The 24,816-nt window shown below is 40.2% G+C and overlaps 6 protein-coding genes and 2 long non-coding RNA genes across 8 annotated transcripts; 4 read left to right on the top strand and 4 right to left on the bottom strand.

The window, feature by feature from the left end:
* Nucleotides 1–516: 516 nt before the first annotated feature.
* On the bottom strand, nucleotides 517–3,204 carry LOC124208023 (legumain-like). The gene is made up of 9 exons (XM_046605713.1): nucleotides 2,491–3,204; nucleotides 2,321–2,418; nucleotides 2,177–2,258; nucleotides 2,016–2,101; nucleotides 1,734–1,942; nucleotides 1,478–1,671; nucleotides 1,186–1,404; nucleotides 947–1,111; nucleotides 517–871 (listed from the first exon to the last, which is right to left on the bottom strand). The coding sequence occupies exons 1-9, from the start codon at nucleotides 2,734–2,736 to the stop codon at nucleotides 746–748; spliced, it is 1,425 nt and encodes a 474-aa protein (XP_046461669.1). The 5' UTR covers nucleotides 2,737–3,204; the 3' UTR covers nucleotides 517–745.
* Nucleotides 3,205–3,345: 141 nt separating this feature from the next.
* On the top strand, nucleotides 3,346–4,434 carry LOC124208030. Its single transcript, XR_006880225.1, has 4 exons — nucleotides 3,346–3,566; nucleotides 3,624–3,867; nucleotides 3,934–4,046; nucleotides 4,112–4,434. It is a non-coding gene; the product is annotated as an uncharacterized LOC124208030 (long non-coding RNA).
* LOC124208025 lies at nucleotides 4,405–6,221 on the bottom strand. Its single transcript, XM_046605716.1, has 5 exons — nucleotides 6,081–6,221; nucleotides 5,866–5,956; nucleotides 5,637–5,802; nucleotides 5,352–5,563; nucleotides 4,405–5,282 (listed from the first exon to the last, which is right to left on the bottom strand). The coding sequence occupies exon 5, from the start codon at nucleotides 5,199–5,201 to the stop codon at nucleotides 4,449–4,451; it is 753 nt and encodes a 250-aa protein (XP_046461672.1). The 5' UTR covers nucleotides 5,202–5,282; nucleotides 5,352–5,563; nucleotides 5,637–5,802; nucleotides 5,866–5,956; nucleotides 6,081–6,221; the 3' UTR covers nucleotides 4,405–4,448.
* Nucleotides 6,222–7,000: 779 nt separating this feature from the next.
* Nucleotides 7,001–11,835, top strand: LOC124208020 (aminopeptidase N-like). Its single transcript, XM_046605707.1, has 18 exons — nucleotides 7,001–7,644; nucleotides 7,723–7,925; nucleotides 7,991–8,146; nucleotides 8,215–8,388; nucleotides 8,484–8,627; nucleotides 8,879–9,001; nucleotides 9,067–9,089; nucleotides 9,150–9,187; nucleotides 9,261–9,417; nucleotides 9,508–9,589; nucleotides 9,660–9,837; nucleotides 9,904–10,087; nucleotides 10,164–10,438; nucleotides 10,511–10,701; nucleotides 10,782–10,952; nucleotides 11,027–11,170; nucleotides 11,261–11,339; nucleotides 11,403–11,835. The coding sequence occupies exons 1-18, from the start codon at nucleotides 7,372–7,374 to the stop codon at nucleotides 11,565–11,567; spliced, it is 2,760 nt and encodes a 919-aa protein (XP_046461663.1). The 5' UTR covers nucleotides 7,001–7,371; the 3' UTR covers nucleotides 11,568–11,835.
* Nucleotides 8,529–8,967, bottom strand: LOC124208033. Its single transcript, XR_006880230.1, has 2 exons — nucleotides 8,846–8,967; nucleotides 8,529–8,733 (listed from the first exon to the last, which is right to left on the bottom strand). It is a non-coding gene; the product is annotated as an uncharacterized LOC124208033 (long non-coding RNA).
* A 3,433-nt stretch (nucleotides 11,836–15,268) lies between the features above and the next one.
* On the top strand, nucleotides 15,269–16,447 carry LOC124207637 (regulator of G-protein signaling 8-like; the record flags this gene model as incomplete). The annotated part of the gene is made up of 4 exons (XM_046605209.1): nucleotides 15,269–15,417; nucleotides 15,490–15,617; nucleotides 15,684–15,847; nucleotides 15,968–16,447. Coding segments are annotated over 4 exons (630 nt in total), but the record flags the coding sequence as incomplete, so codon positions are not given.
* Nucleotides 16,448–21,116: 4,669 nt separating this feature from the next.
* On the bottom strand, nucleotides 21,117–22,027 carry LOC124208016 (alpha carbonic anhydrase 8-like). Its single transcript, XM_046605701.1, has 2 exons — nucleotides 21,642–22,027; nucleotides 21,117–21,568 (listed from the first exon to the last, which is right to left on the bottom strand). Exons 1-2 carry the CDS (start codon nucleotides 21,693–21,695, stop codon nucleotides 21,308–21,310), a joined length of 315 nt encoding a protein of 104 aa, XP_046461657.1. The 5' UTR covers nucleotides 21,696–22,027; the 3' UTR covers nucleotides 21,117–21,307.
* Nucleotides 22,028–23,379: 1,352 nt separating this feature from the next.
* Nucleotides 23,380–24,743, top strand: LOC124208015 (UPF0389 protein GA21628-like). Its single transcript, XM_046605700.1, has 4 exons — nucleotides 23,380–23,776; nucleotides 23,848–23,962; nucleotides 24,034–24,127; nucleotides 24,204–24,743. Exons 2-4 carry the CDS (start codon nucleotides 23,857–23,859, stop codon nucleotides 24,400–24,402), a joined length of 399 nt encoding a protein of 132 aa, XP_046461656.1. The 5' UTR covers nucleotides 23,380–23,776; nucleotides 23,848–23,856; the 3' UTR covers nucleotides 24,403–24,743.
* Nucleotides 24,744–24,816: the final 73 nt, after the last annotated feature.

Genomic DNA, 24,816 nt, shown 5'->3' with positions numbered 1-24,816 from the left:
AATGCTGCCAATTTCATAAATGATGACACATTCCGGAATAAATGAAGATCCGCCGCAAGCGGGAAGCCGGAAGCGGCATTGCGGATCAAGCTACAGACAAGTAAATTATCTATTACTCTGTTACAGATCCAAGATGAAAGATCAGTTATCACACGCTGTCAATCTTCCCTAGTGGACCGAATAAAAAATACCATGAAACAAATAATTGCCATAACATCAATTAATTTTGGTCGACTTGGTCCTCCAATGTCCGCAGTTGAAATTAGCAACTTTTTTCTTTAAACCTTTTTCCACAGCAAATTAATTTCTTAACTTTTCAGTACCGGTAGGCTACTTACAAGCACAAGTAAAAGGGTGGGAGCTTTCACGCGCGTCCTCGTAATAGCAGAGCTATAGATGGCATCTATAGCTCTGGTAATAGCAAGTATTGAAAATTTATTTTTCACTTTTACTTTTTTCCTTCGTGAGGAATGTCCCAAAAGACCCATCTAGTTCGATCGAGATGTATCATACGAATATATGCTACTTATTTATTATCGCTTAAAAATTTTAATGCAAATGCTACTACTACAATATCAAATTTGAAATGAAAAGTGTTTTGTGCAAAAATTAAATTTTTTATAAAGAGTATCAATTTGGAATGTGGAAGAAATCAAGAATATTTTGCACTTTGTAGTGGGACAGCAGGAGAAGCGAAAAGTTTAAAGCGGGTTAGAGTATACTTGTTTGAAACTTATAATGCTATTTAAATGATGCCTGTGAATTTGTGAGGCACGCATACTTCGTCCATTGCGCGGATGACAACCTCTTTCGGAATGGACGACTGGCACATATTCACCAATACAAAAAGATGGCGATATGCATATTCATTCTAAAGTATGATGAAAAACGAAAACTTGTAGGTTTGTGGAATTAATGCGGTTGCAAAGCTAAACAATTAACTAACCTTAGAAAGATGGAAACAACGCTGAGAGAACGCGTTGACTAGTTCTTCGTAGCAGGAAAAATTGGTTAACTTTAGTCGACCGGTAATAATGAACTCCGTCTTGGTTTCATCTTCCGTGGCCTTCAACACTATTTTCCTTAGAGTATCTTTTAAATGTTGACGTTTCTGTGGGATGGAAAAATATTTCTTTGTGTTCATCTGATTGAAAAGGTCTTTGACACCACCCGAGATAATACAACCTTTTCAATGCCACGAATTTTTCGTTGGATTTCAGCAGACTCTGGGCTTGAGTTCATCTTTCTCAATTTATGACGCAAGATTTCTAATGGGACGTCGCCGCTAGGAACGGCATCCAACAATGGAGAAACACGTTTTCGACCATTCGAAGCCATGGGCGCCTTGCCTTTGCCTTGGAATTCGCCCACTTTCATTTTTCCTATGGTTAAGTCTCCATATTCCTACGTCGCAAATTAAGTACAATTTGAATATACACTCATCATAGTTGACCGTGATTTTAAGCAAATATCTGACCTGAACATGTGATGTGTTCGTTTCTTTTCGAACAATAGAAAACTGTCGGAACAGCGTCTCCTTTGTTAAATCTTCCTTTTCAGAATCTTCCATCCACATGACGCTATAAACATCGCCAAGGTAGGTGTCCCGGTCCGAATCAAAGTAGCATGCGAACGAATGTTCATGCGCATTTGCGGCGGTAGTGACAAAGACTAGAAAAATACTAGTCAGTTAATGAATGCAAATCAAGGAAAATAAAAATAAACACACATACTGTTTAGATTATCTGAAAGTAAATCTTCGAACATGGATCCTGATTCACAAGCTTCAATGTACAAAACCAATTTGGCGAACTGTTTTCTTTGATACATGTCCAACAAAGTGTCCTGCAGAGTTCGAGCGTGGAGCTCCGAGCTTGGAAAGGCCAGTAAGCCTGGTGCTCCATGATCCACGAAGTTTATGAAAATATTATCTGCTGGACCACTATCAATTATGAAAATATTGAACAAAATTGTATAAAAGTACAAAAATATAAAAAGATTTCATACTACAGTACCTTTGAAGTACTCTTCCTGTTCCTACACCCTTTAAACCTCTGATATCCCCTGAGATGACCTTGAGGAATGTCTCTGGAGTAACATCCTAGAATTACAAATTTTATCCAATAATTTCATCAGAATACTAAAACTGAAATGTCAATAATTCGTAATAACCTACTTTTCCAACATAGTCTTTTTTTACTCCCTTGTACACATCTTCCCCATTTGGTGCATTTATAATAATGCCTTTAGTAGGATTTCTAAAAACACCAGTAAATAATAATTTAATTGTTTAAAAATGTTATGTAGTACTACTCCTTACTCTGTGCTGTTGGCAATATCATCATACATGAGTGTAATGATGTTTTCTTCAGGAATTCCATGACGTCGCAATACTTGATAAGCGTGGCAGACATCTGCCTACATAAACAGTTAAACACACTCATTTTAACTCCAGGAAGAAAATAAACATCTTACAAGACAAATATTTACCTGGTGCCTGTAATTGTAATAACCATTTGAACCAGCAACAAGTACCGCCCACTGTTTTGGTTCAGCTGTAACATTTTTTGGTTTTTCCTTGTGGAAAAGTGACTCGATATTTTGCACTGTTTCTTCAGCTCGAGACACAATTCGTCCCAAAAACTTATGATTGCTTTTGCTCAGCGCAGCCACTGAAAGAACAGAACATGACACCAAAACAAAGGCAAGAAGCGTACCATATGCACTAGAGCGCATTTTGAACTTCTTACTTGTGCCGAGAATGGCCAGCAAGTTAACAATTGAAAAATCAAAAACAGATATTATTACTTGACGAACTGTCAAACTCTAGAACGCCCCGAAATTAAATCCTCCCCACAAAATGCACCACCTACCTCACGTGTTATCAACACCAAACTGACGAAATAGCATAACAAAATTATCAGACGAAAACTGTTGTTGTTGCTGTGGAGTCTGCTGCACTCTGCACTGGCAGTGCAGCCCAGCAGTTTTATTTTTTGGATCTAATCTAAAGGCTACTAATTAAATCAGCAAAATCTCCTACAGACTCCTATAGACTAGTATATTTTAGTTATCCAGGAGATAAGTTATTTTTCTAAAAGAATAATAGTTTGAATTTTTTAAAAAATACTAGGGCCAGAGCTATAGATACCTGGTCAGTTCATGGCTGTGTTGGCTTCCCTATCCCGGTTTCAGGGTAAACGTAAGCCGATTGGGAAAAATGGATGAGCGCCTCTAGTGAGTGTGTCAGCTACTACGTGAAGCCAGCCAATCAGGAAGGGTCTATGAAAAACTCATTGGCCAATCACAGCTTACTTTTCTACAAGAAGTGAAAAACAATAATAAAAGGTTTTCCATAATAAAAAGGTAGAAATATCCAACTGTCAAACCTCTAAGTTTCAAGCCGAATTTATATTCGATTTTGAATAGCCGGTTGTTTTCGCACAATCCTAAATTAATTTGCCGTAATTTATAAAATGTTGTACTATTTTCAATGAATGTTTTTACTTTCCAACTATTAGGCTCGTAACTTCAGCACCAGTTCATCATCCCAGCAGTTGGTGAAGGTAAATCATGTGAGTGTGGTACAGGTACATTTTAACCTAATTGTGTAATTGTTATAGGCTCCAGTCCAAGTTTTTGGGTTGTATGGTCGCTATGCCTCAGCACTCTACTCTGCTGCTTCCAAACAGAAATCTTTGGACAAAGTTGAAAGCGAGTTGAAGGACTTTCATGCAACTATCGCCAAAGATTCTCGTTTGGCAGAATTCATTGCCAACCCCACTTTGAAGAGATCACTTAAGAAAGATGCTCTTATTTCAGTTGCCAAGAAATTGAAAATGAGTGCTGTTACAGGCAACTTCCTTGGTAAGTTTTTCTTTTCTATTGGTTTTCACTTTATTCTAATTGTTATTCATATGGCTATGATTACAGAACTCCTTGCTGAGAATGGAAGACTTAACAAATTGGATGTTGTCACTGGCCATTTCTTTAACATGATGGCTGCATTCAGAGGTTAAGTTGTATGTGAGGTCACCTCAGCCAAGGTAAAATATAAATCTAAAAAAAATTAAACAATTACATGTTTAAAAAAATCTATTCTTATATCAAGGCCTTGGATGCTGCTACATTGAAAGAGGTTACTGCCGCTCTTTCTGGATTCTTGCAGAAAGGACAGTCTCAAGATTTCAACCAAGGTGGATCCCTCCATTGTTGGTGGACTTGTAGTTGTCCTTGGAGATCGCTACATCGACATGAGTTTGGCATCAAAGATTGAACGTTACACCACTCTCCTTAAACAACCCGTCTAGAAATTTAAGTTGGCTGCGTTATAGTGGGAAACAAATATGTACATCAAATGGCAAAGATATGATGTAGTGGATATGAAAAATAAAAGAAATCGTATCACGAGGTTCTCCTTGTATGCAAACAAAATTGTCATTGTTATTTCAAACACCACATTCAGCTAAAGACAATAATTTGTGCACATTATATCTGGTTGAAACATTTGTCTCTTCTTGGTCCATAAGTTCTCGCATATACCTGTGTCTTCGTTCCCAGTTTCGACTAAGTTCTGTTGGGCAAGCCGAGGATTTCTTTTTGGAACTTTCAACTACTGCCAAATGATCCTTTAGATCGGGAAGATTACTCACAAAGCGGGATGAGACTTCAACGAGCTGTCGCATCAATTTAACATTCAGCATGCAGGGAGGGGTAACAAACCGGACGGTCTTCAAATCCTTCTCCTGAGCTGCTTGAATGATGCTTTTGGATTCGTGAATGTGTGAAGCGACGGAGCATAATACTCGGGCGTATTTGTTAAACGTAGCATAGTTTGGCTCAGCTTCATAGAGTACATGCCACAAATTGACCATCAACTGCATTAGCTCACACATGATCCAGGGAGCAATAACTTGTTGCTGCATAGGAAGTAAATTCCAAATAGGTTTTCTGCTACTGATTTTAGCATTCTGCATCTTGGGTTTGTTAGTGGTTTTGTCGGCGGTATCTTCGTCTTCGGCTTCCATCATTTCGACCTCCTGTTCAAGTTTTGCAATAGCTTCTTCGTCGTCCTTTTCTTTCGACTCTCTCTTCTTCAGCATGTGAGTGTAGAGCGTGTCCCACATTGTCGTCACCACCGACACCATCTGACTAGCTTCATCTGCAACGGTGTCGGTCAGCAAGAGGCTGTCAAGCCACATGATAAGGCCACGATGTTGAATCAAGTCATAGGTAATGATTGAATTCTGAAGTGAAGATTGTACGACTTCAAGTATGAGCCGCTGTAAATCAAATAAAGAAAAATGTCTCGATGAAATCTCAAACTAAAATTCAATTGCTAAAAAAATAACCTTATCAGTTTTGTCGGACAATAGATTGGATGGCTGCAAGGAGAGAAGGATTCGAAAGACTCTTCTTCGAGCACACACTAAATAGTCCTGACGACTTTTCGAAGAAGGCTGAGTAAAAAACTCCTTTGAAGCGACCTCTGTTCAGGTAGTTCAGTGTTATGAAGCATGACGAAAAATTCGGGAACTTGGGTCACATCCATAGCCGATTTTACCTAGAAACAATGAAAGGAATGGCGTTTAAGTTTTAAACGAGAAGGAAATTGCAATCAATTAACAGGAACATACCAGTAGAAAGTTATTGATTGCACGGTACATTGGGTGAGAAGGATCTCGAACGATGGCTGCAGCTTTGGCAAGAAATAATGCAATGATATTGGACAGCTTTGGTGGTAGCTGTCGAGCACCACTGAATCACTCTTTGAAGTAATCAGCAGTTGTTGACTAGATGTATCTAAAATGAAAATGGTTCGTTTTCTGTGCATTACAGATTGTACAGAACATACAATATTACTACCATTTAACAGAAAATGTTGGTTTCCAGGGCATTGCTCCAGCGTTAAGAATCCTACGTTTGAAAGGATGGAACACGTTCAAAATTTCAATCCCTGTTTGAAAGTCACTTTCGTTAAAATGACGGGAGCAAATATGTGAGGTGCTCGTCAAATTACTACATGGAATTAGTTCTCGCCATTTTGATAATGAAGTTTTAGGAATTGCAAACAGGGTAACCTCGTTTTCTTTTTTATTTCCTTTGAAATATGTTGATTTACAACCAGGAACAGCACACCTGCCAACCATTTTTACAGAAATTATGGTTAGGCTTCTTTCACGTAATACACGAAAATGGCCGCCGAAAGTATTATTTGAAAGTCAACGTCTTATCACTAGATGGCGCTGTCTCATTTTTACCACTTCACAACTTCTGACAAGCTCCGCCCTAGAACCCCCTGAAAATCGGCTTACGTTTACCCTGAAACCGGGATAGGGAAGCCAACACAGCCATGAACTGACCAGGTATCTATAGCTCTGCTAGGGCTTAAGAACGTATGTGGCGCCATCTAACGCCCAGTTTTAGACTAAGTTCATTAGATGAATGAAATGATGATGAATGATTGATTATAAATAATACGGCTCACGTATTCATTAAATTAAACAGGAAATTGAGAACAAGAAAAAAAAATGAAAATAATATGATCATTTGACAGGTAAATCACGTTCAATGCCTCTTCCGTACAGGATGCCGGATCCGTACATTTGTCTTCTACTTCCGACAGATTTTCTTCTTGTACACAGCTCCCATGTTTCCCCCCATAACCGCATGATAAATATATTCAAATTGTACTTGATAATGCGACGTAGGAATAGGGCCACTTAACAATCGGAAAAATGAAAGTAGGTGAATTCCAAGGCAAAGGCGCAAGCCGCCCATGGCTTCGAATTGTCGAAAGCCTCTCCTTTACTGGATTCCGGATCTTTAGGATTCCGTTCCTAGTGGCGATGTCCCACTAGAGATCTTTGCGGCATACATTGATGAGAAGACGACTTCTCCAGCCCAAATAATTGTTGTTAAAAACATTTTCCTTTCCATTTCTTTAAAATTGTAGCACTTGTTGAATGAAATTTCCAAGCGCGGTGAACGAATAAATAGCCTATAGTTCATACGGTGTATCTCGATTAAATTAATTGGGTTATGTAACACTTTCATTTCCTTATGTGACGTTCCGCGCTAGAGAAAGTGGGTGGTTATCGGCCGCAGGGCAGATCAGAGAAACTAGAAAGATGAACATGGGAAATGGAATTGAGAGGAAGAGAGAGTACACACACACACACACAGCACACACACTCAGGTGTGTGTGTGGTGGATACACGACGACTTGTGGGGTCGATCGTTCACACTAGCGAGAGAAAGTCTCGTGCCACCACAACTCGCCAGTGTTTTGAAGGGACAGGCCGTGAAATAGTCCAGTTCCCACTTTTGATTCATTTGGTTTTGCCTCCCAAAAGCAACTAATAACTCGCCATGTTGCTCCGTTTAGTGTTACTGACGTTGGCCATCACAGTGATTCAAGTGACAGCAATTAAACAGCCACGATCCATACCCAAATACACCGAATGGCGACTACCCCGATGGGTCTTACCTCGACACTACAAACTCCGTCTTTTGCCATTTATCGAAGAAGGTAATTTCACTACCGCAGGCCAAGTGGACATTCTTTTGGAATGCATGGAACCGACGCAGATGATTGTTCTTCACATTGCCGACATCAGGATCGTTCAGGATGAAGGTCTTCAGGTAAATAAAAGCGGGGATTTCCCATTTTTGTATAAACATGATTTTCTGGAAAATCAATATTCGGTGATATTCGAACAGGTTCACGATCTGGTTGAATCCAGGCGAGTGCCTATCCAGTCCTACATCGAAGATAAAACTCGACAACTGTTGGTTATTGGGACCAAAAACGAGACGCTACAAGTGGGTAAATATTACAAGCTTTCAATCCGGTTCATCGGTCAACTCAACGACAAACTCAACGGCTTCTACCGGGCATCGTACACGGAGAACGGAATCAAAAAGTAATACAAACTTTCCTGCGCTCTTAAATAATTGAATTGAACTAAGTTGAATTCGATTGTTATAGGTATTTGGCTACGACTCAATTCTCTCCGACAGACGCTAGAAGAGCGTTCCCGTGTTTCGACGAACCGGGACTGAAGGCCGTCTTCCAAATCACGCTGGGCCGACTTAAATCTCGCAAAGCTCACTCTAACATGCCCATAAAGCGAACTTATCCAAAGTATCTGAATAATGACATAACATATTTGGGAAAACAATACTGAGAATCATTTATCGATTGATTATCAGTGAGGATTTACCGGATTACGTATGGGATGAGTTTGACAAAACTTTACCCATGTCTACTTACATTTTGGCATTTATCGTCTCGGAATTCGAAGGTTTGGATTCGCCGGAATTGGAATTGCAGGATCACACACAATTCCGCACTTGGACAAGGCCGTCAGCTGGCAAACAAACAGAGTATATTATTATTATTAAGACGGATGTTTATGGGCAAATGATGAAATATCAGGATTATACTTAGGCTTATGCGCATATTTTTGTCTTGATTGCAGGTACGCTCGAATCTTGGGCCCGAGGGTGTTGAGATTTTTTGAAAATTATTTCAACATCAGTTTTCCGCTTCCCAAGTTGGACATGTTCGCCATTCCGGATTTCGTCGTTAGTGGCATGGAGAACTGGGGGCTAATCACCTACAGGTCAGTATCCTTTTTTAGCCTTGGTTTTTGTTTCTTAACCGGTGGTTTCACGTCCGCCTTGGGGATCTCTGCTTGTGGGAGCTTCAAGGTAACGTGTTTTTGAGCCCTTGTAAGAAAATAAGCACAAGGATGTGTATACTTTGCCAACGATTTCAAGCTTTCGGGTTGCAATTGTTTAAAGCTTGATTTAATAGAATCTTGCAAAACAGTGGACGTACTATTTTCTCAAGTTGTTTTATTTGTGGTAATAGGGAAACCGCATTGCTGTATGATCCAGTGCGGTCCTCCGGTGCCGAAAAGCAAAGAATAGCCCATGTCATCGGCCACGAATTGGCACATCAATGGTTTGGAAATCTAGTAACAATGGATTTTTGGTAATGATGAAATGACTTCGTAGTTAATTGTTTCAATTCAATCAATTTTTATCGTTTTTTGACAGGGATGATCTCTGGCTCAAAGAAGGTTGAATGAATTAATTATGTCTATTAGAACAATAATTTTCAAATGATAAATATTTTTTAGGTTTCGCTTCCTATTTGATGTACGTTGGATTGGACGTGGTAGGTTTACCGTTAACTTTTCCGGAATCATTTTGAGTTTTGACCCGAGTTGACATACATTTCTGCATGACAGGTGGAGCCTAGTTTGCAAATAGGTCAGCAGTTCACCATTAGCGAAACCCAAAAAGTTTTCGAAGTCGATTCCCTCATGTCGTCGCACGCCATGTCGTTTCCTGTCAAGAAAAGAAACGAGATTAACGAGCTGTTTGACTCCATTCCATATTCAAAAGGTAAGCGCGGGCTAGCCAAGGTGACAGTCGAAGGGAGGAAATAGATTGACTATACTCAAACATACCGTTTCTAATTTAAAACCGCTCCAGGTCCTGCTGTCATTCGAATGTTTGCCGGCTTCATTGGACAGAGCAAATTCCAGCATGGCCTCACTTTCTACCTGGATAGCAAGTTCGGAAGACAACACATATACAGTTATAAACGGCCACAAAATTTATACTTTATTTTTAAATAAATGCAGGAAATATCAGAGCGCTGTCAACGACGACCTTTGGAAGGCCATGAGCAATCAGTCCATCGAGGCTCTAGAATTACCATCAGATATCACAACCATTATGAACAGTTGGTCCCTTCAAACTGGTTATCCGATTGTAACCGTTAGGAGAAACTACGATTTCCAATCGGCGATTGTGACCCAGGTAAATTACACACGACAAAGTTTTCCCCAAAAATAGAACTTACACAACTTCTACATGATAAAACAGGAGCGATTTTATTTACTCGGGGATCGAAATTCATCCGATTTCCCGCTGTGGTGGATTCCGCTCACTTACACCACCAATTTCAACACAACTTTCCAGGCGTGGATGATGGGCACGGAAGACGGCATCGAGCTCGAATTGCCTTCAACCTCAACTGAATGGGTCCTTTTCAATGTCGATCAAATCGGTTGAGTACACATCAGAGACTATTTTCGGCCTATTTCTAGTATAAAACTGACAAATTGTGTGATATCTCTATGTAGGTTACTATCGCGTCAACTACGACGAAACCAACTGGAAACTGATTATCCAGCAGTTGCTTCAAGATCACCGTGCCGTATCGACTCTGAGTCGATCTCAGTTGATAGACGACAGTTTGAACATCGCGCGCATGGGTTCGCTTCCGTATTCCGTCGCTCTCCAATTGAGCAGTTACCTCCGGGCCGAAAGAGATTTCGCTCCGTGGTATTCCGCTTTGACGGTCTTCAACTATTTGGATAGCATGCTTTACCACACGGCCAGCAAAGACAAATTGCGGGTATATATCTGATTCTAAAACATCAGTTAAATTCCGCGAAAACTATAACACAAGTGTTCACAATTCACGCAGGAATACATCAAATGGTTGATTCTACCTACCTACGAGCAAATTGGCTTTGAGGAGAGTAAAGGCGATTCCCAGTTGGTTATTCTGAATCGCAATCAAATCATCTCTTGGGCGTGTCGTCTCGGAGTGTCGGAATGTGTCAACAACGCCACGTCGCTCTACAAGTTGTGGATGGCTCAGCCTGACAACAGCAAGTAAAGTGACGTTTTTCTCATCTGCTATCAAGATATGTCAAGTATATAAACATTATTTGATACCTTTTTTTCTTTTCAAGTTGGGTCAACTCCAACTACAAAAAAGAAGTCGCCTGCGCTGCCATTGCCAACAGTGGCGACGAGGAATGGGACTTTGCCTTGGAGCGTTATCTATCCACCGACTTGTCCAGCGAAAAAGAAATGCTCCTCAACGCTCTCAGCTGTTCAAACAGTCCGGAAGCTCTCAACACGTACGCTGCTTCCTAAATGGAAATTCCCGATATTGCCCTAGTTTTTATTATTTTTAATGAAATATTGTAATAAGGTTACTCGAGTGGGCCTTGGATGCCAATTCCGGTATCCGTCGCCAAGATTCGTCCACCGTTTTCCGATCCGTCTCGACAAATCCATTAGGATCTTCAATGGTTTTCGAATTTGCCCTATTGCATTGGGACGAAATGGTTAAAGCGTAAGTTAAATACAACCCGGATCTCAATTATTATAAAAATAATCTTTGATCTTGTGACTCACGTTAACTGGGATGGACTTGATTTGACAGATTCCCAAGTCTCAACATTCTGGGGCGTTTAGTAGAGGCGATATCCAAGACGCTGGACAATGAAACACATCTAAAGAATGTAAGATTGATTAGATTGTTACGCGTCTAGTGCTCATCAATTAATTCTTAATTGTGTTTGCAGTTGGTGACGTTAAGCGAAGGAGGCAGAGGTGATTTAGGTACTGCAACTCGGTCCGTCCAACAAGCGCTGGAGCGAACTCGGATCAATTTGGAATGGAAAAAGCGACGTCTTCCTACTGTCACTAAATTGCTGGACTCTTGGTTTCGAAATCAAACCTTTAGCTGAAGACCCTGATGATGCCATTTGGTTTTAATCCAGAACGATATTCAATTGTTTATATGGTAAACAATTGTATTGATTTCCAAAGTTGTTCCCTTTTATACCTCGACCAAATATCTGGGAATTGTTCAAAGTTCAATCAGAATCCCTTTCGCTTACGTAATAAACTAATAATCCACCCAAACGACAACATACGAGCTATCCCTTTACCTCTTATTCAATGTATCGTAAATTTACATATTTGTTCAAATTCAATAAAAGCTTTAAACTTTGACGAACCGTGTGCGCAATGGAACGACAGCCAACTGCCCGAAATAGGACATTCTCTCATGCAAATTAAACGACAATTTTCAGTCGTTGAAGGATGTCCCGAATTTGGGAGGGAAAAAGAATAATTGTATTATTACCACTAATGGAGTGTTCAAAAAGGCTGATTCAATTAACAAAAGGCGAGATTGCAACCGGTTAGAATAAATTAAGCAGCTGTCATTCCATGTGCAAACAACCTTTGGAATGTAAAACGTCAGTTTCACCTTCGGGGGGCCGTTTTATACGCTGGTTTACGTGATCGAACAACGCCAGGTAGTTAGATAAATGCAGCTACCGGTTTTCAGCCAAAACGGCCGGCCATTTTTAAGCATGTATGGAATAGAAACATTATCGAGTTTTGTTACTATTCCTTTTGACTTTCTACCGCTTCCTTCACGATCAGCATTGAAGTTTGGTGGACTATTGGTGAATTTAAATTCAGCCTTAACCTCGGCTTTGTTGATTTGCGAATCTAATTAAGCTCTCAAGGAAAGTGAAATGAAACTATTTCCCGGCATTTCCCATGTTCCTTGATGAAATGAAATACATAAGTTGACGTGGAAATTGCAACTTGTATGCTCTAACTCTGCTCTATATCCCAGTGTTCAAAAAGTTCATACCTGAATGTAGCCCAAACAATTTTAAAAACTCTTGTTTCTGAACAGCATAGTAACGGATATAGTTGCAACTTGTTTGATTACTAGCGTTGCAAATTTAGTTTTGAAAAAATGAAATTAAACAAAATTTAATCATTTGGTTTTTTCGGAAAAACGTAATAAAGAAAGCTATGTCTGTGTCTACCTCTGCCAGCTTTGAACTAGATATTGGCAAAACTAGATTTGCAACGCTATCGATAACCGACGAAATTTTTAACAATCAAGTTAAATGCAATCACGTTAAAATGAGTGCCCTCCATCCATAATAAAAGACGGCCCTGAAAAGGAGTAAATACTGAAGAAATACCCAGGGAAACACGGAATCAAGAAACACCTTGGCCATTACTATAGAAACCTGTGTGTCTACTTGGATAAAAAGGCATGCTGTCCGTGAGTGCTTCCAATCGATTAAATGGCCGAGTGTACAAGCTGCGGATGACACGTGTAGCCGTTTCCTACATGCACGTCTCTTTCTCGTGATCTCATTTCCTTTCACGTTCAGCTGCCCTCCTTTTTTTTTTCTTACTCTCGGTTTGATTTCCGTTCGCCGATGCATTTACCATTAGTCACAAAATCAAAAAAAAAAAAAAGTTTCGACGAGTGTGTAGCCATAGGTGAATGCGTACGTGATGCCGAGTTGGAAACTTATACACCAAAAGTCTCGCCAAAAGTCTAACAGCCAAGTTTTGATTATTACGAAAAGAGCCGGACTTTTGTGTAGAAAAGTCAAATGATACAAGTTTTTACAGCTTCTACATATAGAAGTCGTTATAGAATCAAACTCGCCATCGCATCTGGCACACTCCATGACTCCGCCAGTTAGTCTATCGATTTGCCCAGGTAAGATAAAAAGAGGCAAAAGATCCTGACAGGTTTGGAAGACCTCTATGTGACACTTCGGCTTGGAATTGAAGTACCCAATTGCCACAGTGTTGCCAGGATATATTCCTAGTTGCTTGGGTACTTTTCTCCTAGACTTTTATCCGGCTATACATTCAATCCCCCCCATTCTCATCCAACTCCCAGTAACGCACGTACACATCTCACCCAAGCACACACTCTCTTTTTGGGGGGGGGGGCTAACACATGCATATAATAATAGCCATAAAAGGTACCAAGTTTAGCCGTTTCCAAAGAACGCACTAATATATACCTACAATATTGAATATAACGACAAAGAAGGGGGAAAAGTACACGGCGAATGGTTGGAACTGCGAATGGGACTCGGGACACGAGACTTGGGCGACACGTTCCGGCCTATAGCTATCACCATGACAACGACGTGAGCATAAACGAGTCCGACAGAACCAACTTCATTGTAAGTCCCAAAACCCACGTGATATTCCACTTGTATTACTTTTCTAACGAATTCAGTTATAAGGCGACTGGGACTGGCAGAAGACGGGCATTGCTCAAATCTAATCATTTTCAAAAAGTTGTTATAACTGAATTATTTGATCATCTATTTTTACAATATAAATTGAACTAGACCGTTGAATCCGCCGGGAAATCGATTGCTTATCCGCTGTGTGTGCGCAGCAGTTGCTGGCGGATGCGTTTTTCTTGGTAAACAGAGATGCTCTCATCTCCAATTCTTTTGGAGAAAATGTTTGATCGTAATCTTCTCCTCCTTTTCTTTTCGCCGAACGTGTAAGAGCGACACGTTCGGCCCAAAGATGGCAAAGAGCACTCGTGCGAAGCTTTGAGTGATCCCGGACTTGATTATATTTGTCGACTTTGACACGTCGTCTATATACGAAAAGAGGAGGGAAATAACAAAAACGGGTCTAAAGTTACTACGACGTTCGGGATGGCGTTGACTTGCCGAGTCGTCAGAGCGTGACACGAGACTCCTGTCCGTGTCCGTCGATCTCGGCACTTGTTGACTCTTAGTGCTGCGACGGAAGAGTTTCAATTCTCTTTTCCAGTTATATTCTAGAGGGCAATAAAGGTCGGGGCCAACGAACTTGACTTGGCTCCTGTTTACCGGGAGCAGCTTTTTCTCCCGCTACCTTTCAATGCACTTGCCATTTTAATGCACAAAATAATTGCGCGATTAAGTTTAAACCTGCTTCGTGATCATTTTCATTGGCATTTATAAGCAAACCAAAAGGCTTAGAACCATTACTGGGAGTGCTGCTCTTCATGGAGAACTTTGAGAATCACGTAATTAATTATGCAGTTTGCTTTTAGCGACGAATACGTGAGTGACGTACGTGGAAGGACTTTGTCTACTCCCTGGGAGATTTCGCAATTCTCTTATGTGCGCAGCAAGACCCAAAATATTGGTCACTCTGGGGATGGAATTACAAGTTACTCGAGCAACTGAAATCAATTTTTCAGGCCTTCGTTGCCCACTCAGTTTTATAAATAAACAAATTCATGTTTCAATCAAATGGAGTTGATGGCCGTCACGAGACTCGTGAACGACACACGTTCCCGGCAGCTTTTTAATATGTTGCACGAACAAACAAAATCAAAATGCCTGATAATTATCGCCGAACAAACATGTTACTACAAATATTTTTTTAAAAATTCTTAATCAAGAAATTAAGAATTTCTTATACGTTGATGACGTGAGTTATTTCGCTAGACGGTCAACAAAAGCTTCAAAAGATTCATTAAATCATTTGATAGCACTCGATAGCACTCGAGAGATGCGCGCGCAATGTACATATAACCCATTGAAAAAGCAATCTGTCCAATCCCGCGATGGCGTCTGGTTTCTGATGCTGCTGCTACCCAGGATCACGATCTTTGCTCCTATATAAACGGGACTGTTCGTGTATCACGTACACTCTCTTTCTCAGCTTCGCAGTGCAAACTAGTCTACATCTCATCTCTCTCTCAATCTCGATCTTTTGGAAAATTGAATTGAAATCAAAGAAACGGTCAGTTATTTTTTCGAAATCTTTTGTCATAGAAATTTGTTTTTTAACTTTTCTCAAATTATTTTCTTTTAGATCTGAAATGCGGGTTCACCTTGGATTTCTAAGCCGGAAGAGCTCAGAGTCGCCTCTGTCGACTCGACCGCTGCCGGAAGAGGCCAAGAAGTGGTCTGAATGTTTCACCACTCTCATGACATCTAAATGTAATTTGATCTACACTCAAATCCACATGAGAATCTTTACTTAATGATTGATTTTTCTTTCTACAGATGGATCGTCACTTTACCGGGCGTTTTTACTCCGCGAATATAGCAACGAGAACCTGGAATTTTGGCTGGCCGTCGAATATTACCGCAACACCAAACCCAAGAAGATGGCAGCCAAAGCGCAACAGATTTACAAAGATTTCGTGGCCGTCCAGGCACCCAAAGAAGTACGTATTATTCAAACCCTCCCTTAAAATTTGAGTTGAATTGAATTATTTTTCAAATCAAATCATCATTATCATTCGACAGAAAACTAATTCTTTACTCTCGTTTGTTTTAATCAACAGGTCAATCTGGATGCCGAGACGAGACTCGTCACTTTGAACAACATCCAGTCGGGCAATCCGGATGAGCATGTGTTTGACCGTGCCCAGAGACGCATCCAGCACATGATGGAACGCGATTCTTACCTTCGTTTCCTCCAGTCGGGACTCTTCCTCGAACTCGTTCACACCGAAAACTATCCACCTTGCTAATCCGCCGATGGATTCTCTCCCATTTCCTAATATCTGTACATCCTCATCCGTCTTGCTACCTTATACCTTATTATCAACTCAACTTGCCATTCGAATTCATTTCAATTTTCCTTCAATTCTAGTCTGGCGAACTGTGATTTTTTTCCATATGATTCAAAGTTTTTTAAACAGATATGTGAAACGACTGATGGGCGGGTCCCGACATTTTTTCCTATCGCTCCCGTGTTACCAGATATTCTAGAAGATTTAACTTGTATACTTGTTTTGATAAATAAATAATTCCAATAAAATTAAACCGTGACTTTCCCTACTATAACAAGTGCACACGCGAAACAGGCTGGTATTTTTACCTCGTCAAAACGAAGAGGTCCAGTAGTTTTACAAAAATCGACAAGAGAAAATAGTTGCAATCATCCGCCTAGCTCAGGTATAATCTATAATCCTACTTCGTAACGATTTGAAATCAAGGCCACCAAATAGTCACAAAGGAAGAATAGAGATGAATTTTTCCTACCTTTAAGCCTGGGAAATACGGCCAGGCTTCCAAAAGTGCTCGGTCCTCTGAAAAGTTGAATCCACCAAACAGGCGGGATAGGAAAAAGGGTCTCGTGAATACACCCACACTCGTATGGGTGTACACGTGGACAGGGGGATTTAAAGAAAGGGGAAGCTAGATACTCGGCCGACATCGGTAGTTTCTCCTTTCAAACTGGATGCTGTTTATCTAAATAAAAAATTAAAAAATTAGTTACGTAAAACTTTTACACAGAAACGACAAGTCAGGAAAAGTTGAATGTGAGTGGGTAAACCCAAAATTTTAAGAAACAAGAGAACTTGAGGTCTCACTCTAATACACTGTATTGGCTCAAGTCATGCACAGGTTAATCAAAGTTATGAAATTCATTATACCCAAGCGATGACACTGAGATTGTTGCTGATACCAGGTCCAGCACAAGCAAAACTTGCATTTATGTTTTGGTGGCTGTTTCAAGCCTTAAATCTGCACAAAGAAACAGGTTAAATAGTGCAAACAAACTGCCATGCATACACAAGGGGGCTTACAAGATAAATGTTCTAGTCAGAAACTAATAAGATTTCACACATTTGAGACAGGTTTAACTCTTCTTATCCTCCCATTATCATTCTATTTGTATAATCTTGGTTTTATTTACCTGCTCAACAGCATGGAATGTGTCTTTAGCTATTCCATAAAGACACGCGACCACAAGAGTTAAAACACGACGACCACACCAGACCACACTTTCGTAATTTTATTTCGGAAATGGTGAAAGCAGACGACACTAATCTTCTAATTATTCACGATTAAGATATCGATATACCCCTTCCCCTAATTCCAAACCGCTCTCAACCAATAGAAGCAGTTTAATTTCCCGCGCTCGACATTTACAGAATGGATCGGGATTATTTTAGTATCAAATAATTCGTCTCATCAAGTTTTACTAAATCCCTCTTACCACACTCAAGTTAAAAGTAAAAATCAGCACAAAACCCACAAATAATTATACTTTTAGACCGAAACCCGCCACAACAATAACACCCCCACCTCTTGGAAGCCAAGAGGGAATAGCGTTCACGAATGTTGTTACTTGTTAGGCTTCTATTCATAAAAGAAACTTTTTCTAAACAAATTTTCAACTTCATTGTTCATGCAGGTCGTTATGGCTATAGCAGTCGACGCATAAAAACAAACAAAAAAGACAAACGAAAAAAAGTATAATAGAAACATGTAAATGTCAGCAGTCCTATACCCCCTTCGTGATTTAAAAAAAGACTCCCGCGTGACGTACATAAAAGCTGGAAATCATTTCTCCCATTCAAATAAAATGTTACCAAAGGAAAAAAAAGAGAAGATTGTCCTTTGAGTGGTAGCACTAGCACTTTCTTGGCTATATCTTGGATAAGGCCACAATCACGTGAGTTTCGTGTCACGCGGGCTTCATGCATTCTAGGCTTCAGCAGAGCTCTATTGTTCCGCCTCCGCTTATACATTGTACTACAAGGAAAACGTTTTTGCGATATCGCACACCACCGAAATAAAGAAATGTACTGCATAGGCGGTCACGGATGCTGCGCACCTGTTCGGGGTTTTATTTCTGGTTATCTTTTTCAAGATTTTTAAAAGAAAATCGATTTGCTGGCGAAAGGGAGGGGCTCGTTCACTTGGATGTCTAAGATACAACGCAAATAAATGGCGATGATCTATAAACCTTGTGTATCGTTTCTATTTCCGTCCGCCACTATATTCGGTTGACTGGCGTTTCTCCGGTTAGTCACGCGTCAACGTCGCTACTTTAAAGCGACTCCGGCCTGTATATATGTGTGTACGACGTCGTCTCGTAGCGGGGACATGTTCATCTGTCATAGTTACCTATATATACTGTAGCAACAGCAATGTGTTGCAGCTTGCAGCACTCTATAGATCTATTAATAAGATGAAGAAAATAAGGTTAATAGACTCCTTTAAAACGATGATTCAATTCTTTTATAAACGCCGCCGTCGTCCCGCACGAGCGCTTTACGAGGGCTTGGTGCGTAGTAGCCTATCGTTTATTACAAGGAAAAGACAAAAATATATCTCGATTGAATTGCGCAGTCTCATTTATATGGCGTTTTAAATTTAAAGAATAATCAAACTGAAATACATCCGTCTTATATACATGGGGGAAGGATTAGGGATTGCACGTGCAGAAATGCTTGAGAAATGCGGTTTGGCGGATTTTGGATGCTCTCGTGAAGAGGCTTATGCGCTTTTCCCGCGTGATCCTCTCGCTCACGAAGTTGAGTCTCGTCCAACGTCTAGCAGTTCCCGGAATTCGCGAGAGTTATTCCGTGATGCGGACAGCGGGATCTGCGTGATGGGGATGACGAGTTCCAACATTATACAGAAGAGCGACGTGATCCGCGGTTCTTTTTCGCGTGAAAGAGTAAATCTTTATCTATAAGGAAATCGAATTAAATTCTGGCACGTTTTTATTTGAAACCATCAGATCCTCCAAAATGTAAAAGAATCGGATTTAGAAATAGGAATATCATTCTTGGGCATTTTATTCTATGTGGTGTGATATTCAAATTTCAGGTAGAAACACTATTGGATTGGCATATTGCGTGAGAATTACCGTGCCTGCGTTAGACCCCCAGAATAACGCCCAGACTTCCCAAAGGAAACATATGTTCAGTTGAATTGTTTGCTTTGGGAAAGTTAGATATTTGCTGATCACATTTGTTCAAATAGACAGCAAATATACCATATTGCATTCGTACGTTCTATTAATTAAGCTGAATTTACTATCATCAAATAATGAATTCATGATAAAAACACACATTTTAGGGCAATCATTTTATTTTAGGCTTTTTTTCCCAATTAATACAGCAAATGTAATTATTTCCAACTAATGATATAGGTAAATAATCATGCCCAATTTGTTGTGGTTTGCAATTATTTCTGTTAGCTCTTCTCTGGCGATCAGCTCTTCAATTATTCTTGAGGGCTGCTCGGGGCTGCCATTGCGTCACAGCTTATGATTTCTTATGGTGGCCAAAAGCCCCGTTGCCCCCCGTATAAGCTGGAGCATTTGCTGGAGCAGCCGTTGGTTTGGGAATTCCGAAGGCGCCGCAACTTTTGCCAGGAAGTGGCTGACAATTACACGTTTTTCGAAGAATGAACTAGGCGGCCCGGAAGTAATCCTATCGACAAATGTCTGAATTTAACACCGGCTGTGCTAGCTAGTGTGTTGCGTAACGGTATTAACTGGAGTGTGTTTGTCAACCCACTTTCTACTGAGTGATGATATATAATCTCATATTTTCTTAATAATTTAATGTGAGATAACTATTATCTGTCTTCATGATTGAGTCTGTTATTATAGCAAAAAGCTATTATCAGAGGAATCTGAAAGAATCTGATTGCTGGCTAGATATGGACAACCAAGCCGGTATTCTGAACAACAAATAATAGTTATCCTATTCCTAATTTTCACTGATTTCATTATCAGAATATCAACTAAAAGAATCAACCTAAAACGAGTGGCATTAGTGCCGCAGCTATTAACTGCATGGAAAGACTTCTATGCATTCGATTTTCAGATAAATCAAAGAAACTGGCAGTTCGTTCAATTGCAATCAATGCTCATAAGGTCATAACTTGAAAATTGCAATTAAAAGCATAATGAACATAGTTTTAAAGCGGACGAACCTGGGGCAAACTGTTCTTTGGTGGCTATAAGAACCAAACAAACGTATGACCAATGAAAATGTTCATATTAATCACAGACATTATTATTGCACCACCTTAATGACTGCGGTAGGAAACGCTAAAATTCCGTGAACGAAAACGAGTTACCCGCGATTGAAGATTAAAATTTTTCCCGCGTTGAAAAAATGTTAAATTTGAAATTATTAGATCATACTCATAAGCCATCAACACGTTTAAATTATTCCTTTCGACGCGCTCATCAAAACTGACGACCGGCAACAACTTATATTAAAATAAAACTTTCCTGATTCAATTATATCAGCCCACCAACATGTTTTTGATGTAGCTGGTAGATCTGGCGGGAATCTAGACGATTTTCTCAGTGGGAAAATATAAAATTTATTCGATTAATTAGCGCAGTGTTTATAACGACTTATGTTTGAGGGGCTTACATAACCCATAAGTATAGCCAGTGGTAAATTCTGAGGGTAATCGTAATCCTATATTTTTTATCCGCAACTGTTGCCTCCGGAAGTGGCTGGCAATCAATTTCACGTTTATCGAAGCATGAACTAGGCGGCCCGGAAGTTATCCTATCGAACAGTGTTTAAATTTGGCACCGTTTGGGCTAGATACTGTGTTGCGCAACGGTATTAATAGGAATTTGTTTATCAGCCAACTTTCTGCTGTGCAATTGTATTTTAACTCGTCATGACAAATAATTAATTCGTGCTAAAACACGGCAAATTTTAGGGCAAATCATTTTATTTTAGGCTGATTCTTTTCCAATTAATAACAGCAAATGTAATTATTCCCAACTAATGAAACAGTTAAATAATCATGCCCAATTTTTTTAATAGTTTGCAATAATTTCTATTAGATCTTCTCGCGGCGGTCAGCTCTTCAATTATTCTTGGGGGCTGCCGTAGCCTTACAGCTTATGGTTTCTTGGTGGGCTTAGGAGCAGCCGTTGGCTTGGGCTTAGCTGTTGGCTTGGGTCCAGCAGTTGGTTTTGGCTTAGCCGTTGGCTTGGGTCCAGCCGTTGGCTTGGGTTTAGCGGTGGGTTTAGGTCCAGCAGTTGGTTTGGGTTTAGCAGTCGGTTTCGGTCCAGCAGTCGGTTTAGGCTTAGCCGTTGGCTTAGGTCCAGCAGTTGGTTTGGGCGCAGTCGTCGGTTTGGGCTTTTTCGTCGTCTGGGCCTCCTGTTATATTCCGTCAAATAATTTATAAATAAATTCAATTCAACATATTTTAGCAATTTAATTTCTATCTTACCGTTGCGACAGCGAGGCACACGAAAATCAGGACTAGGATCGCGAAGAATTTCATTTTGGAGCTGGACAGGAGATATTATATGGGCCTCTACATCAAACGACCTGTCAATTTATACTCGTTGCAGTATCGCTAACAATAATCGATCGATTCCTTATTATTGCTACAGGTTGATACGGTTCCGGTAATCGCGGATGCGCATCTGTTCAGCAGCGCTTTTAATATAGAAAATCTGGTTGGAATTGGTTAGTAAATTTGTTTGATCTAGTCGAGTAAATACAGCAGCTCTATCGCGGTACCGCTGCTGGGCCGTTCGTGAAATCTATTTTCCCTCAGCAAATACTACTGTACATACCTGCTGTACGTCAGGTGCGTGCCCAGCTGGCCGGGAAATAATCGTTCTAACTACGTGCTGGAGCGCACGCAACTTTTGTACGAATATAATGGGCTTTAGATTAATATGTACTTGGTCGGCTGTTGGTTGCACCATTTTCAAATGATTTCGCATATCATTTCTCCTTGAGCAGTTTTTGAATGTTTTGAATTTGGATTCTCCAGCGTCTATATTTGATCTGGTGATGTTTGCGTATAGAAGGCCGCCGGGTTTGAAAATGATTGAGCAATTGGCATGAAATCGTTTTTGTACACGCACATTGGTCAATGGTCAAAAGATTGAGGTCGATTTCTCTGAGTGACGTCGTGACTTCTATCCCATGTGGAAGATATTCGTCGACAAAATTTGTTGACTAGAGACTATCTTCCTCAAATAAATGTCACTCATGACAACAGCTTATTACATCCGCATAATAATGGGCGACATTTATTTTTTTAAACTGAAAAGGTTCTCAAAAAGTTCCTTTTTTTAACGATTTCTCGCTCCATTAAATTGCCAACCGCACGAATTAAAGAGTAGGTCTGCAAATTTTAAAAACAAATCTGTACTAATTCAGTCGGAAGAAAGCTATAAGGACAACAGGTTTAGAAAGTTATATATTTTTTCAAAGTCAACTAATTGAATGCAAATTCTATAAGGTTATTGAACTCTTCTATTTCAATTTTGATGGCCTACTTTCAATTGCCTGTAACACGAACAAACCGAATATAACAATGCGCAGCTTTCACCTTTTATAATCAGAGTTATTATTAATTTTTTACATCACCGCCTGTCGACAAATTTCTTCTCGCTACCGGCTGTGTGTGGTCTCTTTAATTAAATTGTTCATCACTCTCATTTAATGCCAACCTTCACGCCCTTGTTCTCTGCACGGGAGTGTATTGATTTCATTCACGCTAAAAAGCGCACATATCGGTCTGACGTTTTGGCTGATTAACGTGCGCATTGAGATGTTTGATATTCAGCTCAGTCTCTAGGTCACCGCCGCTGATTTTTGTTACACGCTAGAAACTCGGCAGTCCAAGGTATGCGCGTAATAGCAAATGACCTCAAGGCATCAATCTGCAACTGATCCGCTATCCCCTCACTTGGCAACCAAAAGTTCTCCGCCAACATTTTCTCGCAATTCCAGCATCCAAAGCTGATTCCCAAGGATCAGATAAGTATTTTCCAAGGGTCACTGGGTATAGACATATTTTGTAAGACGTCATCACATGGGAAGGTTGTCATCTGGCTGACAGATTTGATCATAAAAATGTTAGACGACCGTCAGAAATTGTTTTTGCGATTTGGCTGAAATTTTTGTTTGTTTTTTGTTTGGGTTTGCAACCCACAAACGGATGCGCAGTTTACCAGTCTACGTGTCCAAGTTGTCGTCTATATTGCCCGGTTAGTGATGGCCAAACAGAATACAAGTGTGCCAAAAAACGCTATCGAGAAAAATAAGCCCGCCATGTTGTTATTTCCACCGCGGAATTATATGCGCATTATTTGTCGTCGTAAGAAACACACAGCACAGAGACAGACAGACAAAGTCAAAGTGTTGTTGTTGTCCCCACCTCTCACCAGCATCACCATATTCAACTTTGGCGAGGTTCTCCAAGGCAACACGACACTCTGACCAGTCAAGCGCGGTATAAAAAGCCGGAGCGCTTGGCTTTTTCAAATCAAACAATTCCTCAACAGCGCAACTAACAGTTTATACGTGCCATCTCCCATTTCAAGAATCTCAGCAGAATATAAGGTATTTAATACATTTAAGTTGATTGGGCTTATTAAATTTGGATTTTTCCTGATTTTTTTTTTTAAATTCAGATTATAATAATGGCGTCCAATAAAATGATCAAAAGTATTGTTGCCAAGCGTCTGATGTCGTCGTCAGCATCCGGCAGCGAATCTTCCAGATACATTTCACCGGTCTCAGCTCTAAGTAAATAATTTTTAATTTTGTCATTTAAAATTACAGGAGAAATAGAATTGAATTGATGACGTAACATATAGGTCAAATCAGTCACAAAGTCAGCCCGTTTGAGCAGCGATTGCTGGTGTGGAGCGGGCAATTCAAAAAGATCACGGATGTTCCATCTCTCGTCTCGTAAGTGTACTACTATCATTGAATTATTATCACGTTGTCGTCGTTTTCACGCCTTTAATTTTTCGTGATTTATTAGACGCGACACGATGGAAAGGGCCCGCAATCACTACCGGATTCGTGTCAATCTAATCATCGCCGGAATCGCCGTGGTGGGCTCGTTCGCCATGGTCATTAGCGGCAAGAACGCCGCCCATCGCGGTGAAAACATCAACGACTACAACGCCGAATGGCACCGACGATACAACGAGGCTCACAAGTTCGACCCCACCCATTAAATTGATATTATTAGGTTAATAACGAGGAAAAAATGTTCATTTAAAACAAGCGGAAATTGTAAAAAAAAGAGGACGTTGACAATGAATCGACTGTTAGATGTCGTGACTGGTGATAGTGTATCGCTATATAGCCCCCCCATTCCAGCCTAGAATTTTAGTCGCTCAAATTTGTTCTTCATTTGCTTCTGCCAATTATTTTTTAAATAGTGATTAATCAACGATCTGTGTTGTGACTGGTATTATTTTGTAGACTAGAGAGTCCTCTCATTTGACTCTTTAGAATTCTGTTCCAAGGAAAGATTTCGTATTATCTGAAATAAACAGTTGAAAGTTCAAGTTCACGCATATGTCGCTACTTAATTTTGTGTACAGCCTACGTGGTTTGAAGCACAACACTTTGACGCACTCTAGAAA

The sequence above is a fragment of the Daphnia pulex genome, chromosome 11 (assembly GCF_021134715.1).
Source record: "Daphnia pulex isolate KAP4 chromosome 11, ASM2113471v1".
NCBI lineage: Eukaryota > Metazoa > Arthropoda > Branchiopoda > Diplostraca > Daphniidae > Daphnia > Daphnia pulex.
The sequence above is the reverse complement of the archived record's forward strand: the minus strand, read 5'-3'. Positions and strand labels throughout refer to the sequence as shown.